Source organism: Anomaloglossus baeobatrachus, chromosome 7 (assembly GCF_048569485.1).
Source record: "Anomaloglossus baeobatrachus isolate aAnoBae1 chromosome 7, aAnoBae1.hap1, whole genome shotgun sequence".
Classification (NCBI taxonomy): Eukaryota; Metazoa; Chordata; class Amphibia; order Anura; family Aromobatidae; genus Anomaloglossus; species Anomaloglossus baeobatrachus.
Genome location: NC_134359.1, coordinates 221540025 through 221561100, shown reverse-complemented (window position 1 = coordinate 221561100; position 21076 = coordinate 221540025). Strand labels below are relative to the sequence as shown.

Here is a 21076-nt window from a genome sequence, read left to right as displayed (position 1 = left end):
TTGAAATACAATAGGCTATTAGTATAAAAAGAGACAGTCTATCCACAAAAGATGAATAGGTTTTGTAGAGCAGAGACTTATGACAGCATGCAAGAAAAATGACTTTATAGTCAAATTTCCAAGTTTTTCATACCCATTAAACAACAGAAAAGAAACTAAACTACAATGACAGATGGTTTCTAAGTGCTATCCATTTTTTGACTGATTCATTCATCTGAATGTGCGAGTTTGATCCTCTAATTAGATGAAAAACAGATATGTTAATAGACCCATAAACTATAATGGTTATGTGTTCGATCTGTGAGAAATACAGAAAGAATACGTGAAAAATGAGTATTTGGACTAAAGAGAGGGGTCTAAAATTATTTCCCATGCCAGGTCTATAGAAATCTGGATGATAATAGTTATGAACATTGTAATGATCAATGCATGTTACACATAGCAGAGAGCAAATAAAGGCTTAAAGCCACTGCTTCAGCAGAATTGAAGGAGTGAGTGGCCTTGAAGGATGGCCTTGTATCTATCTATCTATCTATCTATCTATATACAGTGGGTGAAAAACGTATTGAACACGTCAACAATTTCTAAAGGTGCTATTGACATGCATTTTCCACCAGATGTCAGGAACAACTACTCCAATCCACACAGGCAAAGAAATCAAACCACAGATATACATACATTTATTGATATATAATAATTATGAATGACACAAGGACAAAGTATTGAACCCATTTACTGAAATTTATTTTATTCTTTGTACAAACGTCTTTGCTGGTAATGACAGATTCAAAATGCCTCCTGTATGGATAAACTAGTGCATGCATTGTTCAGGTGTGATTTTGGCCCATTCTTGCAAATACTCTTTGAATCGTGAAGGCTCCTTCTATGAACTCTAATTTTAATTTCTTCGATTAATTTTCTATTGGATTCAGGTAGGGGATTGGCTGCTTAATTGTAGCAGTTTTATTTTCTTTCTCTGCAACCAATTGAGTTTTCTTAGCTGTGTATTTGGGATCATTGTCTTTCTGAAATGTCCACCTTGATTTCATCTTCATCATCCTGGTAGATGGCAGCAGATTTTTATTAAGAATGTCTCGGTACATTTGTACATTCTTCCATTCTGCAATTATATGACATTTGTCAGTGCCATATGCTGAAATACAGCCCCGCACAATGATGTTCCCACTTCAAAACTCCACTGTTGGTATGGTGTTTTTGGGCAATATCCAGAGCATTTTGGCCTCCAAACATGGTGTTCATTATAGTATCCAAAGAGTTCAATTTTGGTCTCATCTGACCAGTCTATATTCTCCTAGTATTTCACAGGCTTAAATGTTGTTGAGCAAACTTTAAATGCTCTTAAACATGCTTTTGGGGCGCCCTGGACAAGCCAGGACGTCACAGGTACTACACCAACACACCCCACACCCCGGTCAGGCACACCTAAGTCAAACAAAAATCCTTGTTGCCTCCCTCCAGGGGCTGATGTTCACACCAGGGGGTGGGCCAGGCAGTTGGTCCTGCCCACCGAGGAGTTCACAGTCCTGGAGGCGGTAAAAGCAGGGCAGATTAGTTTGGAAGTGGAAAAGTGAGGTGGTAAAAGAGCAGTCTGAAGTTGGTCCGGGTGTGTGGCCCGGACGGAACAGCAAGGTTGGCAGACGGTGGTGACCTTCTGCAGGAGAGGCCTATTGGAGCTAGCCGTAAGGACCGTGGACGGGCGGTGGCCCAGCGGTACCGGACCGGTACGCAAAGAGAAGCCAGCACCAACCGGCAGGGCTTACGGACCCCGACAAGGCTAGGAGTCACCGCTGAAATTGTCAAATCCGTTAGCGAAGGGAACCTCCGGGGTTTCCCAGCAGCCAAGTCCCGATAGAAGGCAACAGTACAACCGTTAGAGGGAAACACCGTCACAGTTCCCAGGGCCAGAGCCTGCAGGCAAAAGGGGCTCCTTCAGCACATATCCAAGCTGGGGAGCGGGTTACCGGTGGGAACCCATTGGAGCCGTCTACACTACACAGGTGCAGGGAAAGGCAGTCACCATCAACCTGCCGGGAGGAGAAACACCGCAGCCGTCTGTGGGACCCGTCCATCCAGCCGTTTGTTTTACCGGAGACTTTGTGTTCATGATTGGCTGAGTGAGTACCACCGTGCCGTGCGGCACAGCGCTGCCCCCGCGACCCTGCACCTCACCAGGCCCCGTAACCTGCCTGCCATCCATCCCTACCCCATCACCAGGCTCCGGGACAACCAACCCCCAACCCACGGAGGGGAGAACCAACATCCAAGCTACTCCCTGTCATCGCTCCCGGGATCCCAGTCCAGAGCAGCGGTGGTGTCACCAATCTCACCAAAACCGTGGGTGGCGTCACGGACAATAAATCCCCAAAACCAAACCCCTTTTCACTCACGGGCGAGGAACGCCGCTCGAGTCCCCGGGATCCGGCCCACCGCTCGAGCCACCACCGAGGAGCAGCAGCAGCAGCCGGACCCGAGCAGTAGGTGAGCGCAGCGTTCCCTCCTCCGCCCGCGACACTTTTTGTTCAGTAATGGAGCTTGCATGGTGAGCGTGCATACAGGCCATGGAGGTTGAGTGCATTACGTATTGTTTTCTTTGAAACAATTATACATTCTTACTCCAAGTCTTTCTGTAGCTCTCCACAGGTGGTTCTTGGCTCTTCAACAACCATTCTGATAATTCTTTTCACTACTCTGTCTGAAATTTGTGGGAAGCACCTGGTCATGGCCGGTTAATGGGAAAATTATGTTCTATCCACTTTTAGATTATAGCCACAACTGTGCACACTAGAACCTTCGGCAGTTTACAAATTCTTCTGTAGCCAATGCTATCAGTATGTTTTGCAACAATAAGGTTGCAAAGGACTTGAGACAGCTCACTGATTTTACCCATCAAGAGTTGTTTCTTGTGTGGCACCTTTTCATAGTCCATCGGTTGAACCAGCTAATATTATTTTTCACTAAGTGGCAGGATTGCTTTTTAATTACTGATATATTTTAACTCTGTCATGTCTTTCCATGGCTTTTTGCACATCTCCTTCTTCTTCTATATAAATATAAGCACATTACGATCCATAATTTTGTGACTTGTACAATGAAGTTCTCATATCATAGCTATAATATACTATAATTTGCATGAAAGTACATATATAGAATCTAAATGTTTACATTCTGCAGAATTTGCACAGTACATGGACAACAATAGAAGTTGAATAGACTATTTTTACAACCACACACCTTACAAAATGAGTATGTGTAAACACAATAGTTCTTGATGAGAAATCATTGCCCAGAGGAACCCAGTAGCTTTAAAGATTTCGGGAAGGCAAGTGAATTATACTGATATGATTGTGCATCAATTTATAGTTTGCTTAAGGTCCCTGACACTCTAATAACTTTGCAGCTGTAATTTTGCCAGGAAAATTCACAGCCTAAAAATGCCATCAAAATGTTCCTAAGGATAACTATAAAATCACTAGAGCAGATGTCACACTATTGATTTTTAAGCAGCAAATCAAATCATTGTCACCTCGTAGAGTGATACTGGTAAACTACAAGTACAAAGAGCCCAACATAAAGAAAAGTCATTCTTAAATTAAACAAACATAGAAAAGAAAAACTTTCTCAAAGATTATCACACTCACTTTATTACTGCCAAGGGCATAGTGCCATATTTGTGCTAGAAAGGAATGTGTCAAATACAGAAAAAATATATTCTCTTTGCTTTATTCTTTGTCTATCTGGATAAGTATGTGTAAAACTGTATACTAAATCTTTGGGTCCTAAAGTGAAAACTTAGTCTAAAAGGAATTTTTACATTTTTGGGAATGAAATAAAAAAATGAAAGCCATAAAGAATTTGCTAGTCAACTGTTGAATGGCTCACTGCTTTTATAACTGTTCTTTTCCCCTTTTTGACAGATTTATGATAAATGTGACGTGGGATGGCAGAGATTTGTCCTTTACGGAAAAAGGGTATCAAGCAAATCCAAAACTGGTAGTTATACTACTGAATACGGAAAGAGAATGGGAAAAGGTAGGTAAGCCAATGGATTAGAATTAGAGATGAGCGGACCCGTGGAAGTTTGGGTTCTGCTGGTCCAGGTTTGGTTTTGCATCTGGAATTGACCTGAACTTCATTTTATGTCACTAACGGGGCAGTTCGAGTCTCCACCCATATGCAGCCAGCCATAAGCAGATCATTTCCGGGGAAAGGTGGTGGGTTTTTTCCATTTTTTTTTTGGGTGCACACTACATCTGATCATGTTGTTTCCCCCAGTGCGAGCCGTTCAAACATTGCAAGCGGCTCGCACTGAGCCAAGCATCTTGCATACCCGAGCACAGTGAAGCTCACGCAAGTGGTTTACATTCGTGAAGCACCCAAACCTTGCTTTCTTGGAAGAGTCTGAGTTTGTACTGAACACCGAACTTCAGGTTTGCTCATCTCTAGTTAGAAATTATGTAAAATTAGTGTATTTTAACGGAATTTATGAGCAGGTTTTTGCTATCCCATCTGAGAGAAGCACAAAAGAGAGGTAGATTCCAGTGGACTGATTGCTGCAGTTTTGATTAAAAGTTCTCTAAAGACTGAGCTCTGTATTGCCCCACCCCCACCACTGATTGGCAGCTTTTTGTGTATACTATGCATAGGCAGAAAGCTGCCAATCAGTGATGGTGGGTGTGGTTGAATTACCTGGCAGCAGACCAAATTGTCCTCTAGTGATAATCACACATATTATAATCAATATTATTCTTAAAAACTACACTAAGCTGGTCAGTAAGTGACATATTGCTGGATTCAGGGTCTTTGCCCCTACATTATGGTGCTTCCAGATTATATAGCAAAGACCTGGTGTCAAATTCTCTTTAAGTAGTGAACTTTAGATACATTGGTGTTAAAAAATGTCATGGCTCCAATATACATTGCATTGTTTATGTATTGTATTATAAGAGTGCATGTAAATGCATAATAATGGATGTAACATTAACAACATGTCAATGCAAAGATTATAACCACTACCATATGTATGATTTGTGCAACAGTACAGGGGTTCTGTAAGGAAGGATCTGCTGCCACATAAGGAGGTGATCACTAATTAGCATGTGGCCCATTTACTGTTCCAGCATGACTGGTTCTCTGCCATCTACTTCCCTCTTTTGCTTAAAGGAGTGGTTCACTACTCTGCATTAGTGGCCATATCCCTGTAAATCTGATATGGAAGGCTTTTCCTAAATACCTTGTTCAGCCAATTCTGCCTGTGAGTGGCGCTATTGTGATCCTCTCATCCCCATGAAGTGACCCCCGGGCTCCATGACCTCTGAGATCTGGTGATGTCAGGTCAACTTCCAGTTGACCTGACATCCCCGATGCAGCCCCAGTCTTCCTGAGTGACTGGGCTGTGGGCGAAATTTCACTGCTCATCACAGCCCAGAATGATCGCCGCAAGCAGGAGCAATGCTGGGCTGTGACACTGGGCTGTTGATTGTGGCAAAACTCCTCCCACAGCCCAGTCACTCAGGAAGACTTGGACCGGCCTCAGTAATGTCATCACCGGATCTCAGAGGTTACTTCCCAGGTGTCACTTCATGGAAAATGGGAAAATTATGTTCTATCCACTTCCGGATTATAGCCACAACTGTGCACTCTAGAAATGGGATAAGCAGACCGCAATAGTGCTGCTCAGTGGCACAATTGGCTGAACAAGTTATTTAGAAAAAGCCTTCCCTATCAGTTTTACAGGCATGTGGCCACTATTGCAGAGTAGTGAACCACCTCTTTAAATCATCGTTACATTTTTGTTATGGAGTCTGACTCGCCCACCCCAGGGCTCTGGGACACCCGGTGTCGGGCCGGACTAGTCCGGGGGTAGTCAACGGTGGCAGGGCCCGGCTCCGTGACCCTGGCGGGGTCAACTAAAGTGGCGGTAGTGGGGGTGATGATTAATAGTAAAGTTTGTGGAATTATTATTCGTGATGCCACCTGTGGACTGTGGCTATGGAGCCGCCGCTGCTGGATAGGGCCTCCGGGGCTGATGTAATGGCAGCTGGTATGGTTCTGCTTCCCACAGGTGGAGCGGTACCCTGGGGCAACCGTTGGTGCTTATGAGAGTCTATGCAATGGTGGGGGCGGTGCAGGGCCAATCAGGTAGTGTAAAGAACCAACACAAACAGTCTCTTTTTCTCCTTTTCTTTTACTTGCAACAGATTAGTCCTGGGAGACCGTCACAAGTGGTAAGGGTGATCCGGTCAGCCTGGAAGTACCTGGGGTGATCTCTTTGGCCAGTCGAGTAATGAGGCCTACTCCCTGCACTTCTCTGTTTCTACAGGACCCTGCAATCTTGGTTTATCAGTGGCCCCCTTGCTGCTGGGACTTGTGGTACGTCCCTTTTTCCCATGTGGTAGGCTGCACAGGCCCTCTCTGGTGCTTCTCTGCTGGAGTCCACACCGGGCCCCTGTGATGCAGCTGGACCTTCGGGTACTTTATGGGGCCAGGAGACCTGAAGCTCTCCTGCCCTTCTGATGTGGGTACCGGGGAAGGGTTTTACACCCTGGCAACCACAGACTCCGACGTCCAATGTTTGTTGCGTGCTCTTCTGAGGTGAACAGGTTCTGACCCATCCTCCTCTAGCGTCTTCTCTATGTGCCTCGCTACGGTTCCTGCTTTCCTGGGTCGAGCTAACCTAGCTCCAAACCCCAGCTCACAAGACTGTTCTACTCAGCTCCTCTCTCCTTGAACTTCCCTCACAGACTACTTAACTCCTCCCTCAGGTCAGGGCTTATGGAAGTGCTCCCTGGAACTCCAGGTTTAGAGCTCCCTCTGCAGGCCTGAGGGAGAAACGGTGTTGAATGTTGGTAATTACTGGTCAATAGACTTCCCCAATTACCTCCAGGCTCAGCATTAACCCTTTGGAGGGGAAACACTGTTGTGGCAACCAGATGCCGGGGCGCCACAAGTCCATAGATTAGCACTGCACCTCCCCCATCATCAAGCTGATACAAATTTTGCTGCGTTAAACCGGTAATATTGAAAAGGATTGTCTAGAACTGATCATATCATAAAAAAATGGAGGTACTTGTTGTGTGAGGAGGAAAATGTATCCCATAGTCTGTAAAACATCATTTCCTCACTATCTGACGATCGGTATTTCTTTATCTCTGAGCTGTGCATAAACTGAGCAGGATTGCTGTTTGGACAGTATGATTGACAGGGTTGAATTGCGCACTATACATCTTGGCATCTGCGGGGTAATCTCTAATTTTTTTTATCACTGTGCAGTGTTTGTGAAAGAACTGCTCATCCTTTCAGCTCGAAAGCTCTACAAGTTGATTTATTACCTTCATTTACATTCATGTGCTTGATCAGGTGCCATATATGGGACCAATGTGATTTCTTTTCATCTGGAGCATCAAACTGAGCAAACACGCTTTATTCCAAACTATAAATGATCTGGAGAATATGGATAAGTTCCTACAATGAGTTTTTTGTGAGTTTTTAACACTGCTGCTGAAAAAAATCTCAGCATCTTACAGTTCCAGCAAAGTGGATGAGATTTCCATAAATCTAATTCACACTGTGCTTTATTTCTTTGCTGCATAAACTGACTTGTGGTGCGTGGTTGAAATCCACAACTTTTCAATTTCTCTTATAAGTATTATGAGTTTTATGTACGGATTTTCCCCCATAGAATTGCATTAGATACAGAAAATTTGTGCTTTAAAGGGAATCTGTCAGCAGGTTTTTGCTACCTCATCTGAGAGCTGTCACGGTGTACTACTGGGTGTACTGAAGAAGTGCAATACAAACCCCACTAGATGGCAGCAGAGTGGAGAAAGAGCCAAGTAAACCTGCCCAGGAGTAGTACAGTGAAGTCACCACAAGGTGGCAATAGAATAGTCAAACAAACCGAGATGGATACTATAGGTCAGACTAAGTACAGATGAGCAATCAAACACGTAGTCAGAAACAAATCACGGGGTCAAGAGCTTGTCAGTAGCGGAGGTGTCAGAGGGAGATGCAGAATCAAGTCGGGTCAAAGCGTAAGTCATACCAGGAAGTCAATGTACACAAAACAAGGAGATAAGATAGGAGGGACGGGCTGGGAGGAGGTAACCAGACACAGGTAGGGGATCAGAGGAATGCAGTAGGACAGATCAGGAACTCACCAGAGCCAGCTACATACGCCAAAACCATAGAATATAACTGGCAAGGCCCAAGGGGAGGAGTGGCCAGATATAGCGTCCCGGGAACAGGAACGAGGCAGAGGGAAGTTAACCCTTGACATGATCAGGCCAAGGCTGGAACACTGCCAAAACAGATACCGACCTAGATCATGACAAGTCACACCATGTTCTGAATAAGGTATTCAGACCAATGAAGCTTAGGAAAGCAAGATCATTTTAAAATATTATTTTTTATTCAAAATTCATTATATTAAAAGGTACAGTATAAGTAAAAAAGTTCCACAATATAATAACCAGGGACATAGACACAGGCCAGAAATGATATAATTATATGACCAGTGATGCAGTTGCAGATGTACTATACAATATAATATTATAATATACAAAAATATGCAATAAATACATCACAGTTAAGGCTCAAATGACTTCAGTAGTGGCTGGGCAAGATTCCCCATAATTCTTTGCAGCGATCATATTACATGGTATTTCACAGCTAATCAGAAGGGACTTTTAAAGTTTGTATGAGGCAGAACCATTTTATAGTGAATCTGGATAGTGAGAGATCATCATAGCTCTCAGCTTGGCCACAAAGAAGGAAGAAGTCATAAAACAGTAAAAAAGGATGGTGCAGTGTTTCAGAGAAGACATACTTTTAACCTCTTCCTGACATATGACATTTACAGTATATGACATCGTGGTTGGATACTGGTTCCCGACCAATGGGTATGTGATGGTGATTGTGAGGGCACTGAACCTTTGTCCGTATGATCACCACCAGGAGCTTGGCTTAGATGACATCTGAGCCCGAGCTCTCACAACCAGGGATGATCCTTGTGCCGTCCCAAGCTATTTATCCCCCTTCATGCTGCGATCAATAGGGATTGCAGTATTTTGGGCCTAAAAGAGGGAGTATGCTTCCTCTCCCAAGCAATCGAGATCCCGAGATGTGATCACGGGAGCCCAATCCTTGCCATGCCAAACCAACGTCATCATAATGATATCATTATGACGAACTCTGGGTCACCCAGCTAGAGAAAGCCTCTGGATCATTTCGAAAGCATGATCTCAGAGGCTTGTATCAGTGTAGGGCTGAGTTCACATGTCCTGTAATGATCCTTCGGAACAGGTCCAGCAGAGATCTGTGGGCAAAAAGGTCTGCAAACACAACATTTTTGTCTGTTGTTAAATAACTGATCTCTGACACATCCGTTTTTTACTATGGGAGTCTATGGAGGATGGATCCTTTAATGGATTGCTATATAGCCATCCATTTTACTTGCATTTGTAACGGATCAATTTTTTTCTTACAGAATCTGTTATAAATGAAGATAAATGACAATTTGTTAATAGATCTGTCCTCCATAGACTCATAAGTTAAAAAAAAGGGATCTGGCAGACATCATTTTGCCAACGGATCTCTGCAGGATCCGTTCTAATGGATGATTATAGGCAGTGGCGTAACTAGAGTTGGATGGGCCCCAGTGCAAAGTTCAAACCTGGCCCCCCCCTCCACATACACCGACACTTGGGGTAGGGGATAATGACACTGACACTCGGGGTACAGGATAATGACACTGACACTTGGCTCTTACCCACAGCACCCTGAAATCCCTCTATCAGCACCCAGCTTTCCTATGTTCTGATATTTATCTTGTCTTCAGCACCCATCTTTCCCATATCAGTGCATGAGAAAGCTGGGTGCTGAGAGATGTATATCAGAGCATGGGAAAGCTGGGTGCTGAGAGATGTATAGCAGAACATGGGAAAGCTGGGTGCTGAGGGAAAGAGCCTTTTTCCCTCAGCACAAAACATTCCCATTCCCTGATTGTATCTTTGTCCCCCTTGTATAAAGTTCTCAAAATACTATAATGGCCCCTGCATAGCCTTCCAAATAGTATAAAGGGTCCCACATAACCCTTTATATATTAGAATGCAGCCCTATAGTCCTCCATATATTATAATACATTTCCCATAGCTCTCCATGTATTATAATTCACCCCATAGTTCTCTATATATTATACTGCACCACATAGTCCTCCATATATTATAATGCACCCCCATAATCCTCCATGTATAATATAGCAGCCAGCCTCTCCAGGCCTCCATGTAAAATATAGCAGCCAGCGTCTCCAGGCCTCCATGTATACTAATGCAGCCAGCCTCTCCAGGCCTCCATGTATACTAATGCAGCCAGCCTCTCCAGACCTCCATGTATACTAATGCAGCCAGTCTCTCCAGGCCTCCATGTATACTAATTCACCCCATAGTTCTCCATATATTATACTGCACCACATAGTCCTCCATATATTATAATGCATTTCCCATAGTTCTCCATGTATTATAATTCACCCTATAGTTCTCTATATATTATACTGCACCACATAGTCCTCCATATATTATAATGCACCCCCATAATCCTCCATGTATAATATAGCAGCTAGCCTCTCCAGGCCTACATGTATAATATAGCAGCTAGCGTCTCCAGGCCTCCATGTATACTAATGCAGCTAGTCTCTCCAGGCCTCCATGTATACTAGAGCAGCCAGCGTCTCCAGGCCTCCATGTATACCAATGCAGCCAGTGTCTCCAGGCCTCCATGTATACTAATACAGACAGCCTTTCCAGGCCTCCATGTATACTAATGCAGCCAGCGTCTCCAGGCCTCCATGTATACTAATGCAGCCAGTCTCTCCAGGCCTCCATGTATACTAATGCAGCCAGCGTCTCCAGGCCTCCATGTATACTACTACAGACAGCCTCTCCAGGTCTCCATGTATACTAATGCAGCCAGTCTCTCCAGGCCACCATGTATACTAATGCAGCCAGCCTCTCCAGGCCTCCATGTATACTAATGCAGACAGCCTCTACAGGCCTCCATGTATACTAATGCAGACAGCCTCTCCAGGCCTCCATGTATACTAATGCAGACAGCCTCTCCAGGCCTCCATGTATACTAATGCAGCCAGCCTCTCCAGGCCTCCATGTATAATAATGCAGACAGCCTCTCCAGGCCTCCATGTATACTAATGAAGCCAGCCTCTCCAGGCCTCCATGTATAATGAGCCTCCTCAGGCCTCTGGCCACCGTGTATTCACTAATTTATATATATATAAAAAAACAAACAAACAAGTACTCACCCTCTCTCTTCCTGCTCTGTCTTCACATCTCCTCATTCCACTGCTGCTGTCCTCACTGCTCCCCTCATTCCCCAGCCGCTGCTCGTCCTCACTGCTCCCCTCATTCCCCAGCCGCTGCTATGTCCTCACTGCTTTCCTCATTCCCCAGCCGCTGCTCGTCCTCACTGCTCTCCTCATTCCCCAGCCGCTGCTCGTCCTCACTGCTCCCCTCATTCCCTAGCAACTGCTCGTCCTCCCTGCTCCCCTCATTCCCCAGCCGCTGCTCGTCCTCACTGCTCCCCTCATTCCCCAGCCGCTGCTCATCCTCACTGCTCCCCTCATTCCCCAGCCGCTGCTCGTCCTCACTGCTCCCCTCATTCCCCAGCCGCTGCTCTGTCCTCACTGCTCCCCTCATTCCCCAGCCACTGCTATGTCCTCACTGCTTTCCTCATTCCCCAGCCGCTGCTCGTCCTCACTGCTCTCCTCATTCCCCAGCCGCTGCTCGTCCTCACTGCTCCCCTCATTCCCTAGCCACTGCTCATCCTCACTGCTCCCCTCATTCCCCAGCCACTGCTCGTCCTCACTGCTCCCCTCATTCCCCAGCCGCTGCTCGTCCTCACTGCTCCCCTCATTCCCCAGCCGCTGCTCGTCCTCACTGCTCCCCTCATTCCCCAGCCGCTGCTCGTCCTCACTGCTCCCCTCATTCCCCAGCCGCTGTTCGTCCTCAGTGCTCCCCTCATTTCCCAGCCGCTGCTCGTCCTCACTGCTCCCCTCATTCCCCAGCTGCTGCTCGTCCTTACTGCTCCCCTCATTCCCCAGCCGTTGCTCGTCCTCACTGCTCCCCTCATTCCCCAGCCACTGCTCATCCTCACTGCTCCCCTTATTCCCCAGCCACTGCTCTGTCATCACTGCTCCCCTCATTCCCCAGCCGCTGTTCGTCCTCACTGGTCCCTTCATTCCCCAGCTGCTGCTCATCCTCACCGCTCTCCTCTTCCACTGCTGCTCATCCTCCCCCCTTCTCGTTCTCCCGGTGCTCCGGTCGGCATCCTCTCGTCCTGCGCTCTGTGCACTCTGAGCACAGCAGTCGCACAGGAGTGACGTCACCGCACAGGCACGGAGGGGGGGAGAGGGGATAGATGATGCATAGAGTGCCGCCGACAGCTCTATGCTTCAACATTACTGTGCGCGGTGATGAGGGATGGGGCCCCGCTGCTGCCGCTGACACCAGGCAGGGGAGCCCGGTGTCGGCGGCGGCAGTGGGTCATATAGCCGCCGCGTGGTTTGTGACAGATCAGTGCAGCTCCTCCCTCACTGACAGGAGCTGGCTGCTGAACTGCCGAGCGGCCGCCGGGCCCCTAAGCTCCCGGGCCCGGTCGCAATGGCGACCGCTGCGACCGCGGTAGTTAAACCCCTGATTATAAGACATGTGAACTTAGCCTTAAACTGACAGCTATAACCCATAGCAATGCTGGTGCAGTGGATAGATTATAACAGCGATCAATGAAATAAAAGTTAATGCCCCATACAAAGTAAAAAATAAAAAAGGTTAAACAATTGTAAAACAAATGTCAAAAAAAATCACAAAATAAATTAAAAAAATGAAAAAATATAATACCAATAAATACTTATATGTATGTAAAAATAAAATAAACAAACAAGTAAATTGATTTGGTATTGTCACATCCAGAATGATCTGATCTATAAAACTAACACTAGTTAACCGTTTCAGTGAAAAATGTAAAAAACAACTGGGGATTACATGTTAATATCTGAAAAATGTGATTCAGACAACATTCCCAATGGGAAGTTCACTGTATTGAGGGAAATGTAATGACTTTGAACTCCTGTCTGTCCCGTGGTTTGGCGGTGTCCATTTTTTTACGTATCTTATTAAGGCTGCACAGAAACGTGGTCAACAACAGTTTTGTGTACCTTTGAAAAGGACACTGATCACAGAGGTCAAACAGAGTTGGGAGTAATTCTGCTGCCTCATTAGTGAATAGATCCGTTGGGGGGCTTAACCTCAATCATATAATTCAGAGATGTAAATGTAAATCCTTATGTAAATGCTCAACATAGAGCAGAGGACAAATGAGAACTGATCAAAAATATTCTGTACCCCAAATTGCCACCAATTATCATTTTCTATCCACAAAAAAAACAAACAAAAAAAAAAAACAAGTCCCTACTTAGCTCAGTCATCTGTTCACGGAAGTATAGGAGGTTTTCACTTTTCTGGTAGGACAAAATCTCTGGAAATTATTATTTTTTTACCAGTTAGATAAAAGTAAAACTATGTATATTTGGTATCTACAAACTCACACTTAATTATACTGCCGGGTCAGTTTTACCATGTACCGTACATGTTAACATGGTAAATAAGAAAACCCAAAACAATCGTGCAATTGCACTTTTTTTTGTAATTTCATTGCATTTGTTTTTTTCCCTGTTTTCCAGTGCAATATGGGACAAAATGACTGACTGTCATTGAAAAGTGTTAATCGTCCTGTAAAAAACAAGCCCTTCTTTGGCTATATTGACAAAAAAATAGAAAAGATGGCTTTTGAAAAAGGGGAAGAAAAAATGAAAATCAAAAATGGAAAATCACCATATGGTGAAGGGGTTAAGAGTGTTTGAAATTAGAGATGATCGAATACCTCAAATATTCGGCTTTGCGAATATTTGCCGAATAGGTTGCCGCTATTTGAGATTATTCGATGCACAATGTAAGTCTATGGGAAACCTGAATAACAACTATTCAGAACTATTCAGGCTTCCCATAGACTTACATTCCACATTGAATATTCGCATAGCGGCGACCTATTCGTCGGATATTTGCAAAGCCGAATATTTGAGGTATTCGATCATCCCTCTTTGTAATGCCAGAAACGCGTAGATTTTTACACCCTTCATGTAGATTCCATTCTTTTAATGGGTTACAAATAAAGGATTTTTAACTTTAATGATGATTGTGTCAAATGTCCCCACTCTTTATTTTCGTGTTTTCACTGCCCCCCACCAGCGGAATCCGGCAACCATCTGTTCAGGGTTCCATGACATTTCCTTCATATGCTAACATCAGTGATTCCTTTTTCTTATTTTTAAAATTTGCCATTGCCCTGTTTAAGACAAGATGTAGTCTACATAGTAGAGACCACAAAGGTGCTAGTACTTGGATTCTCAGTTACTAGTGTTAGTCTCTTGAGACGCACAGTACATTTCACAGAATTTATCCTTTCTTTGACAAATGATTTCATTAGTTTTTTGTAATGAAATACTTTTTTCGTTAACAGATATCTTCTGCATATCTGCCAAATAACATCTTTTATCTATTGAGCTCTTATCAGACTTTGCGTAATAATAAGATTCTTTCTAGAATATTCCATTAAATTTAGCCTCTTTCTATTTCAGTGTTCAGTTTTTGCCTTTTAATAACTTTTAATTAGGTACAAGGAAGTCCTAGAGGTGTCTTTAAGCTAGAATCGTGTTTCCAGTCTTGGCTTTGTAGTTATGACCAACCTAATTCCCTGCTGCTAAGACGTTTATATGACGCTAAGCCTACAAAGACATCTGCAATCTAACTCCTGCCTACATTTGCTACCTAGTCTCCCTGTACTTCCCGCACATAACCTTCAATCCTCACAAGATCTCCTTCTCTACCACCATCGCATCCAAGATTTCTCCCGTGCATCCCCCATACTCTGGAATGCTCTGCCACAACATATCAGACTCTTCCCTACGTTGACAAGCTTCAAAAGGAACCCAAAGACCCACCTCTTCTGACAAGCCTACAACCTGCCGTAACCCTCAGTCCTCCATAGCACTGCACGACCATCACCAACCTTACCTACTGTACCCTCACCTATACCTTGTAGACTTTGAGCCCTCGCCGGCAGGGTTCTCTCTCCTCCTGTACCAGTCTGTGCCTTGTTTTGTTCATGAATATTATACTTGTCCCTACTCTGTGTACCCCTTCTCACATGTAAAGCGCCATGGAATAAATGGCGCTACAATAATAAATAATAATAATAATAATAATAATAATAGTCAGGAAAGTATTTAGTATTCAATGCTTGGACAATGGCCAATCCTTTAATGAGTATTCATGACCAGCCACATCTATTAAAAAATACAGCTCACATTTCATAGGTACAAAATGTGTTAAGCTTGGTTCACATGAGCTTTTTTTAAATTCTGCTGTTCTACTCTATCATAGGAGCAGAAAAAACAGTATTTATGTTGGTGATGAAGCCCATCCATCCTGCACGTCATTGGCACCCAACTGACCCTAGAACCTCCACATTTGTGAACTTAAACTAAAATATATGAACCATGGATATATTTTCTTGAAGTCAATTGTAGAAAAGAGATTTAATTAGATATCTTCAATTCTATCAATTCACTTTTTTTAAAAAAAACCCACAGGAATGTTCTTAAAATACTTAACCAGAGCAACCTTGACTTAATATTTCCATTCTAGTTCCGTTTGAAGGATGAGGTCTATACAACCTCATAATTAGAGTTGAGCGCGGTTCATGGTTTGTAGTTCTCCAGTTTACGGTTCGAGCAAGTGATTTTGGGGGGTGTTCTAGATAGAACTAGAACTCGAGCTTTTTGCTAAAAGTTCGGCAGCTCGAGTTACATTCGAGAACGGTTCGATCACTATAAATGTGGCTTTTCACAGTAAGGCTATGTGCACATGTTGCTATCTGCATGTGTCCTGCATCACCAGCATAATCCCTCTCTCTTTCCTACTCACCGATCACGGGCGTCTCGCTCCCCGGCTGTCACAAATCTGCGGCATCTTTTCCTCTTTAGAAAATGGCTGCCGCTTCATTAGTCAATTAGTTATTCCGTGCTTTCTCCGCCCACCGGCGCTTATGATTGGTTGCAGTCAGACACGTCCCCAAGCTGAGTGACAGCTGTCTCACTGCAACCAATTACAGCCGCCGGTGGTTGGGTCTATATCGTGCATTAAAATAAATAAATAAATAAAATAAAAAAAATGCGGTTTCCCCCATATTTGATACCAGCCAGGATAAAGCTGGAGGCTAGTATTGTCCGGATGGAGAGCACCACGGTATGGGGAGCCCCCCACCCTAACAATATCACCCTGCAGCCGCCCAGAATTGCCGCATCCATTAGGTGCGACAGTCCTGCAGTACTCTACCCGGCTCATCCCGAATTGCCCTGGTGCAGTGGCAATTGGGGTAATAATGAGTTTAATCATGGCAGGCGTCTCCCCGAGATACCTTCCATGATTAAACTGTAAGTGAAAGTAAAGAAACACAAACACCGAAAAATCTTTTATTTGGAATAAAAGACAAAAAAAACAACCCTGGTTTACCCTTTTATTAATCCCAAAAATACCCCTCCAGCTCCGAAGTAATCCACATGACAAGGTCAGCTCTACTCTCTCGGGATGTAGTGGCTCCGTAGCAATGAAGTGACTCATGCAGTTAGCAGAGACTTTAGTCAACACAGCAGGCTTCAAGATTAGAAAATCTGCCTATCTCTTTTGTAATAAGCAATAGACTAGTGGATAAAGTCTAAGCCTACGAAGCATAACATCAGGAGTTCTTGTCCTGGTAAAGAATTTTTTTTTTTTATTTATACTTTCAAATTATAATTATTATCTATTTATAAAGTGAAAGTAAATAAACACACACCAAGAAAAATCCTTTCTTTGGAATAAAAGACAAAAAAAACACAATTTCACCATTTTATTAACATCCTCCAATATCCCTCCAGGTCCGACGTAATCCACACGACACTCATCTCTGCTACAGAACACAAGTGCTCTGCATGAGCTTCACATAGCAATGAAGTGAATCACGTGGTCAGCTGAGACTTCAGCAATCCAGACTTCAAGACTACCAAATGTGCCTATCATTCACATTAGAAGTGATATCTGAGTGGATAGAGTGCTCACCTAGCGAGCATAAGGTTGTGAGTTAAAGACCCGGTAAATTTGTTTATTTTTTTTTAATTTTAAATTATATTTATAACATATTTATAAATATAATTTAATTATGCACTGAGGGGAGGAGCCGGACATCAGCTGTGAGCTCTCCCTCTCTATCTCTCTCCTTTCTCTCTCTCTCTCCTTTCTCTCTCTCCTTTCTTTCTCTCCTTTCTCTCTCTTTCTACTTTCCCTCTCTCCTATCTCTCTCCTTTCTTTCTCTCCTTTCTCTCTCTCTCCTTTCTTTCTCTCTTTCTCTACTTTCTCTTCTTTCTCCTCTTTCTCTTCTCTCTCTTCTTTCTTTCTCTTTTTCTCTCTCTCTCATCCTTCTCTCTTTCTCTTCTTTCTCTGTCTCCTTTCTTTCTCTCTCTCCTTTCTCTCTCTCCTTTCTTTCTCTCTCTCTCTCCTTTCTCTCTCTCCTATCTCTCTCCTTTCTTTCTCTCCTTTCTCTCTTTCTCTCTCTCATTTCTTTCTCTCTCTTTTCTCTCTCTCTCCTCTCTCCTTTCTTTCTCACCTTTCTCTCTCTCCTTTCTTTCTCTCCTTTCTATCTCTCCTTTCTTTCTCTCCTTTCTCTCTCTCCTTTCTGGTGGTTTTTTTTTTTTTTTGCACTGATGCATCAGCTAATTGTATAAAAGCCGTTTATACAATCAGCTGCTGTGTCATGTGATTCAGGCCCTTAAACCTGACACATCATCTGATCGCTTTGCCTTCCAGCAAACCGATCAGATGATATTGGATTTGGATTGGACGACGCGGGACCCTTGATCCAGGATTACTGCGGAGGGGGGTTCTTTATTTCAATAAAGATGGAGTCACTAATTGTGTTGTGTTTTATTTATAATAAAAATATTTTTCTGTGTGTTGTGGTTCTTTTTATCAATACTAGAAATTCATGGTGGCCATGTCTAATATTGGCGTGCCACCATGAATTTTGGGCTTAGGGCCAGTTGATAATATACAGCTAGCCCTAACCCCATTATTACCCAGCAAGCTACCATCACCAGGGCTGTTAGAAGAGTTGGATACAGCGCTAGATGATGGCGCTTCTATGAAAGTGCCTTTTTCTGGGGCGGCTGCTTACTGCAATTCGCAGCAGAGGGGCCCAGAAAGCTCAGGCCAACCTGTGCTGTGGGATTCCCCTGCCTAGTTGTACCTGGCTGGACACAAAAATATGGCGAAGCCCACGTCATTTGTTTTTTAATTATTTCATGAAATTCATGAAATAATAAAAAAAGGGCTTCCCTATATTTCTGGTTCCCAACCGGGTACAAATAGGTAGCTGGGGGTTGGGGGCAGCCCGTAGCTGCCTGCTGTACCTGGCTAGCATACAAAAATATGGCATAGCCCAAATAATTTTTTTGGGGGGCAAAAAGTCCTGCATACAGTCCTGGATGGAGTATGCTGAGCCTTGTAGTTCTGCAGCTGCTGTCTGTCTGTATAGAGGAGAGCAGACAGCAGCTGCAGAATGGCAAGGCTCAGCATGCTCCATTCACTAGTGTATGCAGGAGAGCAGACAGCAGCCCTAGAACTACAAGGCTCAGCATACTCTATCCAGGACTGTATGCAGGAGTTTTTTGCCCACCCAAAAAAATGACGTGGGCTTCGCCATATTTTTGTATGCTAGCTAGGTACAGCAGGCAGCTACGGGCTGCCCCCAACCCCCAGCTGCCTATTTGTACCCGACTGGGAACTAAAAATATAGGAAAGCCCGTTTTTTTAATTATTTCACTTATTTAATGAAATAATTAAAAAACAAATGACATGGGCTTCGCCATATTTTTGTGTCCTGACAGGTACAACTTGGCAGCTGGGGATTGGAATCCGCTGCACAGATTAGCCCGAGCTTTCTGGGCGCCTCTGCTGTGAATTGCAATCTGCAGCTACCCCAGAAAATGGCGCATTCATAGAAGCGCCATCATCTGGCGCTGTATCTAACTCTTCCAACAGCCCTGGTGACGGTGGCTTGCTGGGTAATAAGGGTTAATACTGGCTTTGTTTTACTAGCTAGTATTAAGCCAGAGATTCTTAGGGTGGCTTTGCACACTACGACAATGCAGGTGCGATGTTGGTGGGGTCAAATCGAAAGTGACGCACATCCGGCGTCACTTGCGATGTCGTAGTGTGTAAATCCTAGATGATACGATGAACGAGCGCAAAAGCGTCGTTATCGTATCATCGGTGCAGGCTCCGACATCTCCATAATGCCGGTGCAGCAACAGGTATGATGTAGTTCCTCGTTCCTGCGGCAGCACACATCACTGTGTGTGAAGCCGCAGGAATGAGGAACATCTCCTTACCTGCCGCCAGCGGCTATACAGAAGGAAGGAGGTGGGCAGGATGTTTACATCCTGCTCATCTCCGCCCCTCCGCCGCCATTGGCCGCCTACCGTGTGACGTCGCTGTGACGCCGCACGACCAGCCCCCTTAGGAAGGAGGCGGATCGCCGGCCAGAGCGACGGTCGCAGGGCAGGTGAGTGCATGTGAAGCTGGCGTAGCGATAATTATCACAAGATATCGTACCTGTGACAGGGGTGGGGACTATCGCATGTGACCTCGCAGCATCGTCTTGCGATGTCGCAACGTGCAAAGCCTGCCTTAATGTCAGGCAAGTTTGACCCGGCCATTAAGAATCTCCAATGAAGGGTTAAAAAAAGACACCACACAGAGAAAAAATACTTTAATAGAAATAAATACATAGACACATTAGAGACTCCATGTTTATTACTCCCTGTCAGCCCTCCACGATCCTGCTCTTCTGTCTTCTTTGTCCTTCAACACATGCAGCTCTGCTACATCAGCAGCGCTGCATAGGAAGAAGGCGGTGCTATTCCCCGTGCAGTGTTCTCACTCCGTGAGTGAGAAGGAGCTGCTGCTTGTGAGTGGTGACATCACCACTGACAGGCACGTTGCTATAGCAACGGTGATCTCCGTTATTGACCGGATGTGGCAGCCGGTTTAAAACGGAACGGGGAAGCAGACCGGGAACCCGACCACGTGCCAGAGCGTGTCCCCGGTACACGGCGATACACAAACAATCACCGCGTACTGGAGAGATGCACTCGCAGGTCCTACTTGACGCGTCATAGTCATGTGACCAGTCTGTAGCCAATGAGATAACAGACACGTGACTGGTCACATGGCTATTTTGACATCACGATAGGTCCTGTCATCACTGCTGGCAGTGCTGGTTACCGGGTGGATGCAGCGATCATCGGATGGAATAGCGACAGGAGACAGAGTGCAGGACGGATCGCGGGTAAGTATTATGGCAATGTTTATTAACTGTATGTGTACATTTATAATGTGTTTTTATGTGTTTGTGATTGCCTCCCATTGTTTCCTATGGTGTTCGAGCGGTTCGCCGAACCAAACTCAAACGAGACCTCCATTCGGCGAACCAAGCTCGAGCCGAACCGTGACCGGTTTGCTCATCTCTACTCATAATCTCATTTTTCCATTCAAAAGACAGTGCCAGATTAATGCTCCTTTATAAATGGTGCCAGTTAAAGTGCAACCGTCGTTTTAATTTTTTAATTTTTATTTCATTAATCAAAACACACATGAAAATAAGCCACTTTGTAATATATCTTATCACAGAAAGTTTCTTCTTTCTCTGCCAGAATTGATCAGTCATCATTATTAAAATTCTCAATTCTGAGGTAAAATTTGTATTCAGTAAAAACTTTCCCATTACTGGGATAGGAGATGGCAATTGCTAATGATGAGATTTCATGATGTTAGGAGGAGGGAGGAGTTATATGCAGAGGGAGGAGCTAGAGGCAGGACTCCACCCCCACCTTCCT

General features: G+C 44.5%; 1 protein-coding gene across 1 annotated transcript in view; it reads left to right on the top strand.

Annotated features, from left to right (window-relative positions):
• GRIN2A (glutamate ionotropic receptor NMDA type subunit 2A) overlaps window positions 1-21076 on the top strand; it is an 812513-nt gene that overhangs the window by 626435 nt on the left and 165002 nt on the right. The window contains exon 5 of the mRNA XM_075317910.1: window positions 3936-4050. Coding sequence (XP_075174025.1) covers window positions 3936-4050 — 115 coding nt within the window. The remainder of the gene's footprint in view (window positions 1-3935; window positions 4051-21076) is intronic.